At 40.2% G+C, this 14,422-nt stretch overlaps 1 protein-coding gene across 2 annotated transcripts in view; it reads right to left on the bottom strand.

Annotated features, from left to right (window-relative positions):
* The window catches only part of znf407 (zinc finger protein 407), a 188,700-nt gene that overhangs the window by 45,611 nt on the left and 128,667 nt on the right, over positions 1-14,422 (bottom strand). For both annotated transcript variants that reach the window (XM_024263492.1, XM_024263494.1), the window contains exon 9: positions 11,269-11,447. In XM_024263492.1, coding sequence (XP_024119260.1) covers positions 11,269-11,447 — 179 coding nt within the window. The remainder of the gene's footprint in view (positions 1-11,268; positions 11,448-14,422) is intronic.

Raw genomic sequence — 14,422 nt, 5'->3', positions numbered from 1 at the left:
ATAAACAAACAAGAAAAAAAAAATGACAAAAACTTTATTTTAAACCTGCGGTTAAAATGATTAAACTTTCAGGAACTCACTAACGTTTGAGGACACCTGGTGGCCAACTGACGCCATAACGATCTTTCAAAGAGCGCAACAGAAGCAGATGACGTTTATATCTACGTCAAAGAAAAAGCTCAGAAAACAGTGTAGTCATTATACGCTACAACACTTGAAACTTATATTTAATGAGAACTGACTCAATAAAGTCACATTTTACTCTCATTTCCCTTTCTACTCTACAACATTTTTCCCTTGTTGGTCTAAAATGACTCAACATTAATTCAGCAGATTAACTTGATCAGAAATATTTTGCAGAAAGTGATTAATATTAATGGATTGGATCTTCTGAAATATTTGAATAACATGCTGGAGAACTAAACAGGAGAATAAAGCTAAGCTCTGCCGCAGAAACACAAAGATTTTTCTCCTCTTTTCATTCCTATTTTTCTTTTTTTTGTCCACAGGTGTCAGGAGAGATTTCATGGCCTGTGCATGTGTGTGACTATACCACACCCCTTCTAAGTACTAATTTATCCTTTAAAGTTTAATCTCCCCGTGAGTGGCTTTTCTCGCCTTTTAATTAGGCTATGGGGAGTCGACACCAACACTAAACGCACGCAGACATGGAGACGCACATTCAGACTAATTCCCGCCTCTCACGCGTACACATATACGGACACACACCCACTCAGGCACAGAGGAAACAGTCCCAGACTTGAGACAGGCTTTGTAAGACAGTCCTCATCAGCCCTCTGTGGGCCTCTTTCACACTCTGGCTCCTCTCGGCTGTACCAGCCACCAAGACAGGACAGGGGGAACACGAGGGAGAACGAAAAAAAAGAGAAAAAATGTCTCTTTTGGAACAGTGAGTGGACAGAAGAAAGTGCTGGTGGCGCCAACATTTCTCTCTGAACATCTTCCGTTTGTGTCCTCTTTATAAAGACTTTTATACGGCAGCAGTGTTATGTCAAGATAGTAACGCCTTAAAATAAAAATCACAGAAAAAACAGCTAATTTTCTAACAACCTTGTGATGTACTAACCAAAATAAAGTAAAAAAATTATTTATTTTCCTCTTCCATCGTTTTTGATTTGTTGTAAAAGCGTTCCTAGTGGTCTTTTATTTATAATGTCGCCATTTTTAGCCAAAAATCTGTTGTTTTCATTCTGCAAAGCAGCAGGAGTTCATCAGAAATTTGCCTCTAAGTTGGTGTGGAGTAAACATGTCCTGACCTCCCATCATCCTTTTGTTTACACTCTCTCCTGCTAGCCTACAGTCTCACGGCGCCAAGCTAACATTAGCGGTGCAACAAAAATGTCGAGCAAAATCGGTGCTAACCAGCCAAATGAAAAAAACAGTTCCAGCTAATTGTTATTTTCTCATGACATTTGCAGGAGATGGAGAATACAACAACAGTAATCGACCAATAGCAAAATTAGACGACAACTAACTTGTCTTAAAACACTGACGACTGGTTTTGTGGACCGCAATAATCGTCTGGAAAATTTCTAAGCTTGTAATGCACGGATTGAAAAAAGTCGAGAAGCAGGTTAAAGACAAAATTGTGGACTATAATATCACTAAATGTGCTTACATGTAGACTCTCCACTGATCTAGTTAGCCATATTCTGAAAAAGGTGAGAACACAGGCTGTACAGCTGGTCTGGTAGAAAGTTCTGGTGCCTGTAGCATCTGTGTCACATCTACAAGCTTTTTCAAATGTCATTTTTTCTATCTGCTCCTGATTCACAACAATTTGAATACATAAATACTAGAAATACAACTCTTCATTTTATCTGTAATGTCTTCTATTATGCCCAATAAAATCAATCTGGATCATTTGAATGCTAGCGTTGGGTGGCTGACATAAATAATCTGCTGTGCAGTGTATAATTACCGTCCCTCTTCCATTGATATCAATTGAAACATTTTTGTAACTTTGTAAGTAGCGTATAAAACTCTTGAAATCCGCTTTGGCTCTCCTTTTTCTTCTTCTACAAACATACCGCACATTTTCCAAACAAAACTGAGCTGTAAAACAGTAACAACAGTAGCGATAGTGACTTGTTATGGTGGAAATAAGAGGGCACTTAATTGGGGTCTGATAGCCTAATAGGCAACCCTTCTGATTACCAACTCTGCACATTGGCTTAAATTAGCCCACTGATGAGAAGCCAGGGGATTCAATTATGTTGGGGAAGAAATAAGGGGCCCTAATAGGCCACTGTATCAGGAAACATGGGACTGGGCCAGGCTAAAGCGCTGGTAATTGGTTGTTTAGTTGGGAAAGTTGAGCCAGTTGGTAATTAGAGATGCTGAGACATTTGGAGAGCCACCAAACAGGCGACGCAAACAGGCGGGAGAGACGAAGGAGGAACATAAGGATCCGCGGCTGAGCCGAGGGGGCAAAGGTCGAGGTGGAATCTCAGAAGTCTACTTCAGCCAAAAGAGGCTGGAGATCAAGAAAAACATGTTTGTGCTCAGAGGTTGCCTCGGTAAAGGTCAAGGCGGGGGCCCACTGGGCTGGGGCTGAAAATATGCAGGCCTTTCTTGTCTCGCCGTTTGCTTTCAGCTTTCCTTTTTGTTATCCTTTAACTCTTCTTCACGACTTCCCTTTTTCATCAATAACTACCGCTGTCTGTCTGGTCTTGTTGGGATGGCTTAGCATTTTGCTGAAGGTGGATGTGTATAAGGTGTCTGAATGTGGGGAGATGGGGGACTGAATTATGGATGAGGCTTTATAGGAGCCGGCGGCCTGTCTGCTCCCATATTCACTGTCCTACACAGGGGGAGCAGGCCTGCCTCTGACCATTCCCACCTCATGTCACTCACACAGAGTACCCACAGTACATCCACATGAAAGCACTGACCACATTTTCTCTGCACATATTTGCTGTACTGAAAATTAAGTTTCATCCCTTTGTGATGTCTGCAAAGACATGGAGAAGAAGACGCCGTGTGATCTTTTTTCATTGTGTACATCATGCTGGTGCAAACCAGCAACAGTTATTGTTGTAGCCCTTCACTCCCAATGACCTGAAGAACTCAATTCAATACGTCTCTGTGCTGCGGTGCAGAGGTAGAACAGTCGGCCTCTGATTGGAAGATTGCAGGTTGAGTCCCGCCTATAAGGCCGGGTCTCGCCAGTAATTTCCGGAATCGACTCGATCATCAAACCCTGGATGAATTCGATTCTTATTTTCTTTTTCTTTTGATTCTTTCTATCCTCTCAATTTGATTAAATTGAATTTTGAGCTTACATATTTAGACACATTTGTATAGAAATACATTATCTATTTATATGTTTTGAGGATATTCATATTAATTTGATACAGTTCACATGCAGTAAAATGTATTAGTGAAATAATAATGAGATTGTTAATACCATACAGAGTCACATGATTCTCAAATGAACAAGCTCCAACAAGAGTTCTGCTTCTCCTGGAGGGGGTTTCAGTTTGGCCACTAGGTGGCGATCGTGATGTAGCATGACACTTTGTTCCAGAAGAAGACAGTATGAGCAAAAAACTGTTTTAGACCAAAAATGGTAACTTTAAAAAATGTTTCCTTGATAGACTTTGGAAAATTCCTACCTGTGAGTTTATAAGGATGTTCAAATAGTCAGAAATGTATGTTCAGGCTGACTTAGGGTTAGCATTAGCCGTCCTATGGGAAATCTCATTATACGTTAGCATTAAGCAAGAGGACTTTAGCTTTATGCGTTAGATCAATCTCTACTTTTATGGATCGATTATCGATCTATTAAGTATAGGTCGATTATATCAACCTGCCCCAGTCCCGCCCTGCCAGCCTCTGTGTCAAAGAGTCTTTGGGGGAAGACTATACAAAACCCACATTGTTCCTTGTAGTTATAATGTTTTGCAGGGGAAAGTGTGGGCTAGTGATGGGCACTTTGATTCTTTCTCGGGAGCCGATTCTTTCAATTCGACTCCTGGTAAAGAATTGGCTCTTTCACTCTAAATTCTTCACTCTTTAGAAAGGATTTTTTGCGGGCCTTTATTTCACAAAAACTTTTCAAAAAATAATGGTTTGTATGTTAAAAATGCTTTCATGTGTTGTGTATTCAAGGGAATACATTGTGTATTTCCTTGATGCATATTTCCCAACCTGTAAAATTGGCAACGTTGGCGTGGAGAATGGCCAACAAATCCTATGATGGTTTACATGTGTTGCTTTTGTTCATCACAACAGAAAAAAATACAAGTTCACCAGATGTCTGTTCTGATCCGTGGCAGACCTCGCAGACCTTTATTTTGAAACATAACGAGAACTGCTTAAGGCCAGACAGTCAAGTTAACACGACAAAAATCAGCATTAGTGACGCTCTCCGCTTGATTCCTGCAATTTGACTCCCAAAATGGCAGAGACGGCGTTTACACTGCTGTGACGTTCCATGCAAGGGGTTTATATCTATTCATACGATGCTCTGAATGACCACAAACTACCTGAGACGAGTAACGCCAGGGGGATAGGAACAAAAGCCAAGATGAGGATGAAACAAAGAAGTGTTTGTTGTTGCTGATGAGTGATAAATGCAGCCAGTTGGGGAAGTTTTCATGCTCATTGGAGCAGGTCATTACACTGGAATTGCTTGCTCGGCCCAGACTGGCCGTGGATTGGTTTTCCTGAGATGCACGCGACTGATTTGTGCGCATTTTTCCATAAAATGCTGAGCTAACCCCAAAAATACCGGCACATCAGTAGCGGCGTGTCTCCTGGGGCCGCGGCTCTGAGCAGCTGTTTCTCAGCTGTCATAGCTCGTGTGAGGCTTCAGGGAGGGGTGGGGGAGGATGTAAAGGAAAAGGTATTAAACATTGATCAACAGTTAAAAAGATGGTTGTTAAAGGATAAAAGAGGAACATGGATGGCTCTTTTTCTCTCAAAGTAAGCAGACCAGATGAAACTAAAAGATTCTCCTTTATGGAGAAATGGTCCAATTAACACCCCCAACAGTGCTACAGCTAAGTTTGCTTTTGTTCTATAATACAAATGGCGACAGTCATCTGTTTTCAGCATATATTCATCTAAACTAAAGGAGGTGTTGCATACCTGCAGTGGAGCAAAGAAATATTTATTGAGCCGCCAATTGTGCAAGTTCTCCCTCTTAAAACGATGAGAGAGGTCTCTCATTGTCATCATACCTCAACTACGAGAGGCAAAATGAGAAAAAAAAATCCACATTGTCAGATTTTTTTAAGAATTTTTAGTAAGATATGGTGGAAAATAAGTATTTCTGTCTCCTACAGACCTGTAACTTCTTCTGTAAGAAGTCCTCCACTCGTTACCTGTATTAATAACACCTGTTTGAACACGTTATCTATATCAAAGACACCTGTCCACAACCTCACGCAGTCACATTCCAAACTCCACTACGGCCTATTCCAAAGAGCTGTCTAAGGACTCCAGAAACAAAAATGTTGCCCTGCACCAGGCTGGAAAGCCTGCAATGGGTAAGCAGCTTGGTGTGAAGAGATCAACTGTGGGAGCAATTATTAGGAAATGGAAGGCAAACAAGACCACTGATAATCTCCCTCGATCTGAGGCTCCCCGCAAGATCTCACCCCATGGGGTCAGAACCATCACAAGAACGGTAAGCAAAAATCCCAGAACCACATGGGGGGACCTAATGAATGACCTGCAGAGAGCTGGGACCAAAGTAACAAAGACTACCATCAGTAACACACTACAAATCCTGCAGCGTCAGACGTCTCCTCCTGCTAAAGCCAGAACATGTGCAGGTCTGTCTACTGTTTGCTGGAGAGCATTTGGAGGATCCAGAGGAGGATTGGGAGAATGTCCTATGGTCATAGAACTTTTTGGTAAGAACTCTACTGTTTGGAGGAGAAAGAATGCCGAGTTGCATCCAAAGAACGCCATACCTAATGTAAAGCATGGGGGTGGAAACATCATGCTTTGGGGCTATTTTTCAGCAAAGGGACTAGGACGACTGATTCATTGCAAAGGAAAAAATGTATTGTCATAAGATCCTGGAGTAGTCAGTCTCCAGATCCCATAGAAACTCCTTGGAGGGAGTTGAACGTCTGTGTTATCCAGCGACAGCCCCAAAACATCATTGCTCTGGAGAAGATCCGCAAGGAGGAATGGACCAAAATATCAGTTAGTGAAAACCATGTGAAAACTTGCAGAAAATGTTTGACTGCTGTCATTGCCAACAAAGGGTATAGAACAAAGTGTTGAGATGAATTTTTGCTATTGACCAAATACTTATTTTCCATAATAATTTGCAAATAAATTCTTTACAAATCAGACAATGTGATTTTCTGGATTTGTTTTCTCATTTTGTCTCTTATAGTTGAGTTATACATATGATGAAAATTACAGGCCTCTCTCATCTTATTAAGTGGGAGAACTTAAACAATTGGTGGCTGACTAAATACTTCTTGCCCGACTGTACATACTGTGTGGTGTTAATCATTACACTGCACAGCTTTTGTTTGAGTTTCTAGCCAAAAAACAAAACATTATCTCAAAATCTTAATTTAATTAACTTCCTGCTGTGATAACATCGGCACAATTTTCCATCCAGATTCGCCATAATTCTTTTTTTTTTCCATTATGTCCATCATGTGGAGACACCATAAGGAAGGTGAAGCAAAGACACGGGTTTAGCGCCAATTCTGGTGACTTGGCATCCCATCAGTGTCTCACAAAAACTGTGCTGCACCGTTTGTTTCTCCTCGTCCCCGCTCTCACACGTGTCACATGTAACAGCACATTGTTATTAGAAGCAGATGTTGATTTTATCGCCCGAGTCTGTGGCTCTTCCGCAACGTCGTCGCCGTGTCACATGGATACCAGGACATGTTTGCATGACGTCCACACCTGTCCTCTGCAATCCAACACAGCGGAGTTAAACTCATACCAGCAATGTTTCATTACCTGATGAGCAGAAGGTGGATGAGAGGAGGGCTTACCAGAGAAAACATCAATGCATAACTTAAGTAAAAGCCATCAGAAGGCCTACTTGTTTACAGATTTGCTTAATAAAGAAAAAAATAATATATAAGCCAACAAATGAATTTGCCCGTGGTTATAACAGTGTAATAAGGTCATCACTTACAAGGCCGAGCCTCCTCCAGCCCTCTGCCGGAGCTATCCATCATGCATTATTATGGAAAACAGAATCTGCATAAAGCAGCAACAATGCCTTGAAGAAGCTTATTTATTTATTTGTTTTTACCTTTTTAGTCACTAAGCAGCCGATCGTCAGTCGCTGATAACCAATTACAAAGTATTTGAGCCGCCGTGCCCCCCAGGCGCGCAATCATAACCTTGGCTGAAAATTAGGGAAATGTTTCACAATTATAAATAGGGAGATGAAGATGCTCCGACAAAGCTAATGGCGACGTCTCACCTGCGTTTGTTTGTGCGTTTCGCTGCCCAAAACAGACGCGGGGCTTATTTATCAAAGCTGCTGCCCAACAACAAACACAGCTGACCTTGCTGGGAGGGGATGGCACAGAAAGAAGGAAATAATGCTCCTTTCAAACTGGGAGAAGTCTGCAGCGGCATTTTAACTACAAAGAAAGTTCTAGAACACAGGGACCAGTGGCTCCATGACTGCTGGGACCACACGAGCTTCAACTTCAAGCAGAGAAGACAATTGAGTCACATCTTATTCAAACATGTCGACAGCATTTTCCCATCAACTATCAAACTCTACAGTTTTTTTTATTCTAATCATCATTCCCCTCCATTGCTATTCGGGTTCAATTCCCTTTCTTCCTTCATTTGCAAAGGACCTCTGCTTTCATCCTTGAGAAAAGCTTTAATTCAAAGTGTGATGCTGAATAAAGAAGGGAAATTGGAGAGATAGAGCGGAGGAGCAGGGAGGATATGGAAAGGCAGAGCAGCGGCGGCAGAGACGTTGGGGTGTCAATCAATCCGGCGCGAGGGGCTACAAGAACCCGTGACTGGTGTGCGTTTGATCTGTGTCTTTCAAAGGGGAAACAGCGGGAAGGGCCATCACAGACGATTTGCCTCTCGCTGCTGGCCCTGGTGCCACTCTGACAGAGAGCAATCACAAGCAGGTTAATTCAACATCTACCTTCTTAATCTTTTTCCCCCTGTCTCTTTCTTTTGGTCTCCGTCTGTCTACTTAGATGAAGAACCGCTGTTGCAGCTCCCGACTACACCTCCCTTTTTTGCTCTTTTTGGGAGAGAAATGGATCCCAATTTTATCTTCAATGTCTTTTCTAATCACCTTTTGTTGGGAGACGTTGGTCCTTCATGAGGTTGAGAAGTCTTTTCTTTTTTTTTAATTTACAAGCTACTGTTCAGGCAAATGGAAAACTGTTTATTTTGTAAATGTTTTCCTCAGAATAGGTCATTATAATTTTTACTTACTTCAGTTTGTATCTAAAAATAAACAGGTGTGAGCTAAAGGTGGATAATAAATCCAACGGCGACGCTTAAACACAAATCTTTAACATACTGTAAGTTTTCAATCGTTAACGTCAACGTAATTCCAGTAGATTGTAAAGGAGAAAAGCAGCTCGACTCACATTTTTATACATCCGAATAAAACTTTTAAGGAAAAAGGCCTGGAGAAAGATTTGTGAGATTTGCACCGCTTTGACATTTTGTCTCTTCAAACTATGGGAGTCTCTGAATTCCTTCCCTACTCACTATATAGTGCACTATATAGTACGTTCTCCATTTTTCTGTGCTGTCCGAATCAACAATTCTAAAATCGAATTACCTAAATTTTCCAGAAGTCTTTGCAAAATACCAGTGTATGTCTATGCTTTCCACAGTAGCATATATAGACCACAATGAATGGTGGTCAATCAATTTTTGTGAAAGAAACTTGTTGGTGTCTGAATTGCTTTTAAAATCCAGGGCTGTAGATAGTCCTGCACTACATATTTTTCATTGGTAGTTAGGGATTAGAGTGGGAATTTGGGCAAAGCCTATGAGTTCATGGCTAATATTGCGTACCGATAGTCCAGTTTGAACACTCCTTGCTAAAAGCTTGTACAAAAAACAGCATTCAGCATGTCCTTGAATGCATGCCCGATGTGAACGTAACTGAAGTATTCACTATAATCTATCGGCAGCAGCACGCCCATAGAAAAAAATAACATTTACGCTTCAACGAGTTGTCTATGATTTTAATTTTTGCAACCTGCATGCCCCGTACATCATATATATGCTATCTGAAGTTGGACATCATTTCTTGGCTTAAGCCGTTTTATGGTCAGGCTTCTCAGGTCAAAGAGAAGGAAAGACAAAGAATGGGTGAATGGGTGCATGCTTGACCAAAGGCCGGCTATGCATAAGGACAAACAGAGGAGAGGACACTTTCGAGGTCAAAGAGTTTAGATAGGCCGGAGGGCGTGTTTTGTTTAAGGGTGAAAGGGTATGAGGAATATGGAGGGAGGTGTGTTTAAAAAGCAGCAGAAGGTATACAGGTCAGGAGGTGGCACTGAAAGATATCACAGAAATATATCACAAAAGTAAATTATACCAATGTGGAAATTTTGCACAAACTTTCAAGAGTCAGAACAAGGACAGAGACCTTATCTATTCACGATCTGTAGGAAACAGCGTCACAAAAAAATACAGTCAATTTTCCAGTAACACCCTCCACCCACCCACAACCGCCTGGCCTCTTTCCCATGGTGCTCCCCTCCAGCCCGGCTCTGTGAGGTCAGAGGGATAACAGGATAAAGGCTGTCCTCCCTGCTCCCCTGAAGGACAGGCACTCTACCGATTGGATTTGGTGGCCCTCAAGGACAAAGGAGAACACCGGGACACAAAGGAACCAATAGAAGAAGAACAAGATTTCATCTGTCTCTGTGGCCTGAGTGATTGGCAGGGATGGCTAGACCAGCAATTTTTGGGCTCTACCTCTTTGTGACCGCTCGGCCTCCATCAGCAATGAATAACAAGACTCCATCCACCAACAAAAATGCACTCAGGAAGTCCAGACGATCAGACAGCGCTGGAATAATGGAGGCTGGACAAATGCTATAGGGCAGTCGGGGGATTTGATTCAGAGGAACCACTTCAAATACCGCTGAACGTAAACAGTCTCCTCCTTCATATTCACTGCAAAACATGACCGCTTCAATATTTGAAAGCGGCAGAACGAGGTGGACGTGCGCGTTGCCTTATACCACAGACGCATGTGAAGAAGCGCTTGTGAAGTTCTGAACTGCTCTTCAGCAAAGTTGGCAGCACTCAGTTGGGGAAACAGTGTCAGGGTTGTGTGTACGAGAGAAGTATCCAAATGCAAGCTCACAGCAGGGAAGCGGCTAGAAAATAAAAAAGCAAAGAGAAAAATAAATAAAATGAACTCAAGGCGTTGCAGAGAAATTTAATAAGGGATTTAAAGGAAAGCAACGAAAAACAAACCATAGGCTTGTGTGAAAACGGGAGGAAATGTGGGAACAACTTAGAATAAAGAGGAAGATTTTAGAAATAAAAAGTTAAAGTAGTTAAAGGAGATGAGAAATACTTTTCTTTTTCAGGTATACTAAAGAGTCCTGCTGTGAAATATAAACAGAAAAATAGGATTTCTTCCTTGAGTTGCGTTCTCTGGCCATGTACACTCAAAAACATCAACGGTGTCAAAGCTTTTCTTTGAAAAACGCTGTTTTTACCAAAGAAATACAAAGGATAACAAAATAAGTTGGTAACAAACAGATGCAAGAACCAGTTTAGAACAGAACAAATTTTGTGACATTATCTGAGTTCATAATTGCAGCAACCATTTATAGTCTACAAATGTTCAGTGAAATTGTCAACTAGTGTTTAAAAACTGGAACACAAAAAGCATTTTACACAGTTTGAGTGGCCTCTATGAGGGATTGTGAACTGGGCTGTTTGTGTTTGTGCTGCATCTCAAACACCAACTGGGAACAAAAAACCTTAAACAGCAGGAGGCAGAGAATCTAACTCTTCACAGCGTTTAAGATGCACATGGTTATTTTTTATTTTTTGTTCAAACTTTGCTGGATGTTATGTAGAAGTAAAGAGGTTTTAAGTGGGCTGTAACTCTGCTGGTTAACCTTTAGTCACACACACATTTCTGTAAAGACATAAGAGCTATATGGCATTTTCTTTAAAAAATAAATTATCCAAAGTCTTATTTCTTCAATTGGGAAATAACTTCTCCAAACATAAGGAGTCAGCCTTGACTTGAAAAAGCACAAGAGTATTTTTGTAAAGTTTTACCTGCATGGAGGTATGCCAGGTCTGGATTCTCGATATCAGGGTGATTATCCTTCAGGTGGTTCCTGAACTCCATGGGAGAGTTGGTGGCGAAGGTGCATTTGGGACAGTTGTACATCTTCACTCCGTCATGCTTCCCCGTGTGGAGAATATGCTTCCGGATGTTCTCCGCACAGTTGGACCTATGGGAATCAAAGGAAAAGTTTTCTTTTTGCCTTTGGAATAAATAAAAAAAAAGAAGTGAATGAAACATGTTTTACGACTATGTTTCCCCAATTAAGAAACTTCCAAGGAAATGTGGTATACAGTTTTCCATTTGATTGAAATCTGCAGATGTTGAAGCATAATTGATATCCATGAAGTCTGAGTGGATTTAAAGATCCAATCCAATGAAAACTGTGTTTTTGGTGTTTTAACATGTTCGTATGGTATTTTTTTATCAAGATAGAGAACATATATAATAAAAAATAATCTTAAAAATTCATTTCTTTTGTTCTTTTTTGCCTTTTTTATTCATTTCAAGCTTTTGCACACACACACACACACACACATATATATATATATATATATATATATATATATATATATATATATATATATATATATATACTTACAACCATACAAAGTACACATTTACTTACTGTACCCTGGGCGTTAATAGGCACATACATTTCAAGACTTATCGATAATGCACTTTTTTTTGTTATTTTGTTTAAACATACATTATTTGTCAAGCTTGAAAAAGGAGCGGGATTAATGACATTTTTTTTTTTATTCTGACCCCTTAAGTATTTATATCTTAACTATGGTGTGGCTGTTGATATCTTATTTATGTTAAGATCAATGTAGCGCTTATCATTGATATTCAGTATTACATATGGTCAGAATAATGTCTTAACCTTAACACACACACACTCAAATTTTCATAATAGAATAAAAAAAATAATTAAAGTAGGCAATAGAGTAATAACTCTGTTTTGTATTTCTATATGAATCAGGAGTAGATGTAAAAATGCCTTTGGAAAAATTCTGTAAGTGTGACGTACGAGCCACTTTTCCAACCAACAAGCTCCCTGCTCTGCTCCATTCTGATCACTCCAGTTGCAGACAAACGGATCCATGTACGTCTTCATTTTCCTCGTCTGAGCTGGAATCTGGAATAAACTCTACGACTGGATAGCTCCAATATTGGTTGCCTTTTAATGTTGGGTTGAGGGTGTGAGGGGCTGTAAGCTAGTGGGAGAGAGTGTAAGCAGATGGATGATGGATGGGGAGGGGCTTACTCCGTGGCAATGATCCCATCAGCAACTCAGATGCAAATTTCTGACCAACTCCTGCTGCTCTGCAGTAACTGTCCAAGAAAACATTTTTTTTTGGCTAAAAACTGCATAATCATAATTAAAAGACCACTGATAATGCTCTTAAAGTAGCTCAAGAGATGCTTAGACTTTAAGGATGTTTGGGCTGGTCAAATGGTGCAACCCAAGCTCTAAGTCCTCCCTGGTACAGGACAGAACAATGTAGACTCGGACAGTCGTACATGACCCTTTGGTGATTAATGATGCTGCCGGACCTGTTCACAGTCTCTGCCTTAACCCATTTATACATGGAACCTTTAGAGAAACACTATGAATGGTCAAAACAAGCATACAATCACATACATAACAAATACAGATGTTCCAAAACTTCACTTTTTTTGTCAAAATAAAACCTCCAAGACTTTGACATTACTGAATTCAAGAACACACTTGCTGTTCTCATCTATAATACATCATACCAGCAAACACGCGCAGCATACAGCACGGTTTCATACACCTTTGCACGCTGATGGATGGGGCACTCACGCTCAGTTTGGACCTGACATTCTCGGACAGTATAATACGCAATTACTCTCCCTTATCACCTTGGCCGGAACAATAAAGCCTCACAGGGCCATAGCTCACGCCAGCCAGGGAGCAAATTTGTGTTCACTTTTGCAGCGACACCTCTTTCCATCACAGGGCCACAGCACGGCCGGAATCCAGTGCAGCCTGGAGAGAACACAGCCGACCCTTACCGGGTGGTGCGCGTGTTGTCCAAAAGAAAAAGAAGGCCCGACTGTGGCGAGACGCTGAGGAAGGAACAATGGATCGGTGATGGATAGGCCACCGTTCACAGCCAGGAAAAAAAAAAAAAAAAACATAATTCAGATTCATGTAAACATGCGATTCGGGACAAAGAAGAACCAGCAAAATATACTTCTGAAGCTATTTAAAGTCAATGAACCTAAAGTGAGGAGGGATATGTGGATGTACGTCCCAGTATATTTATTTATTGATCAGTCTGTACAACGTTAAAAGAACTTAAATCTAAAATGACACTACAGGCCACTGTTAAAATGCATATCATGCTAACATCAATGATAGCTGTTTTTAAAATATAACAGCAATAAAAATGTGAAGACCCTGTAATAAATTAGTTTATTTTTAAAAAGGTGGACAGGCTTCAAGCGTTTTTATTATTTATTTTATTTTTAATCAATTTAGCTTGAGTTTCTGAGAAAAATAAAGACAAAATTAACTTTGTAGAATACTACCACCAAGTTATTCTTGAGTTCTCCTAATCTAGGATTAGGAAAAGGGCAGTTGTTCTGGTTTAAGTGCTCAGGTGAGGAAAAAGGATAAGGAAATAAAAGCATAAAGAAAAAAAAAATGTGCATGAAGTTGAATTTAAATCCAGTTGATTTAAAAAAACTGACATGGATACCATAGATTCCCCCAGAAACAACAATATGAGGAAGATACATATAAATATATATATTTATGTTTCAGTAATATCAATATTCCAAACGTTATTTGTGTAAAGGTCAACTAGGGGAGTCTGGGTAATAGCTCATCAAAAAAACTAAAGAAAAATCTTTTAATTAATTAATTTGTTATTTTATTTAGAACAACGAAACAATGTATGTCTTGATGGCAAAATACATTTTAATTTTTAATACAAATATAAAGACACATTTATACATTCTACCAAACCTTCAATTCAGATTTTACCTTAATTTGACCTCATTTCTGGAGGGACCATCAGGAACAGTATTTACATGGTTTGAGGTTGTTAGGGATCAGATTGGACTCCCAATCCAATCTTTGATCAATTTTAAAATTGATCCCGGTGGTCT

The sequence above is a fragment of the Oryzias melastigma genome, linkage group LG16 (assembly GCF_002922805.2).
Source record: "Oryzias melastigma strain HK-1 linkage group LG16, ASM292280v2, whole genome shotgun sequence".
NCBI lineage: Eukaryota > Metazoa > Chordata > Actinopteri > Beloniformes > Adrianichthyidae > Oryzias > Oryzias melastigma.
The sequence above is the reverse complement of the archived record's forward strand: the minus strand, read 5'-3'. Positions and strand labels throughout refer to the sequence as shown.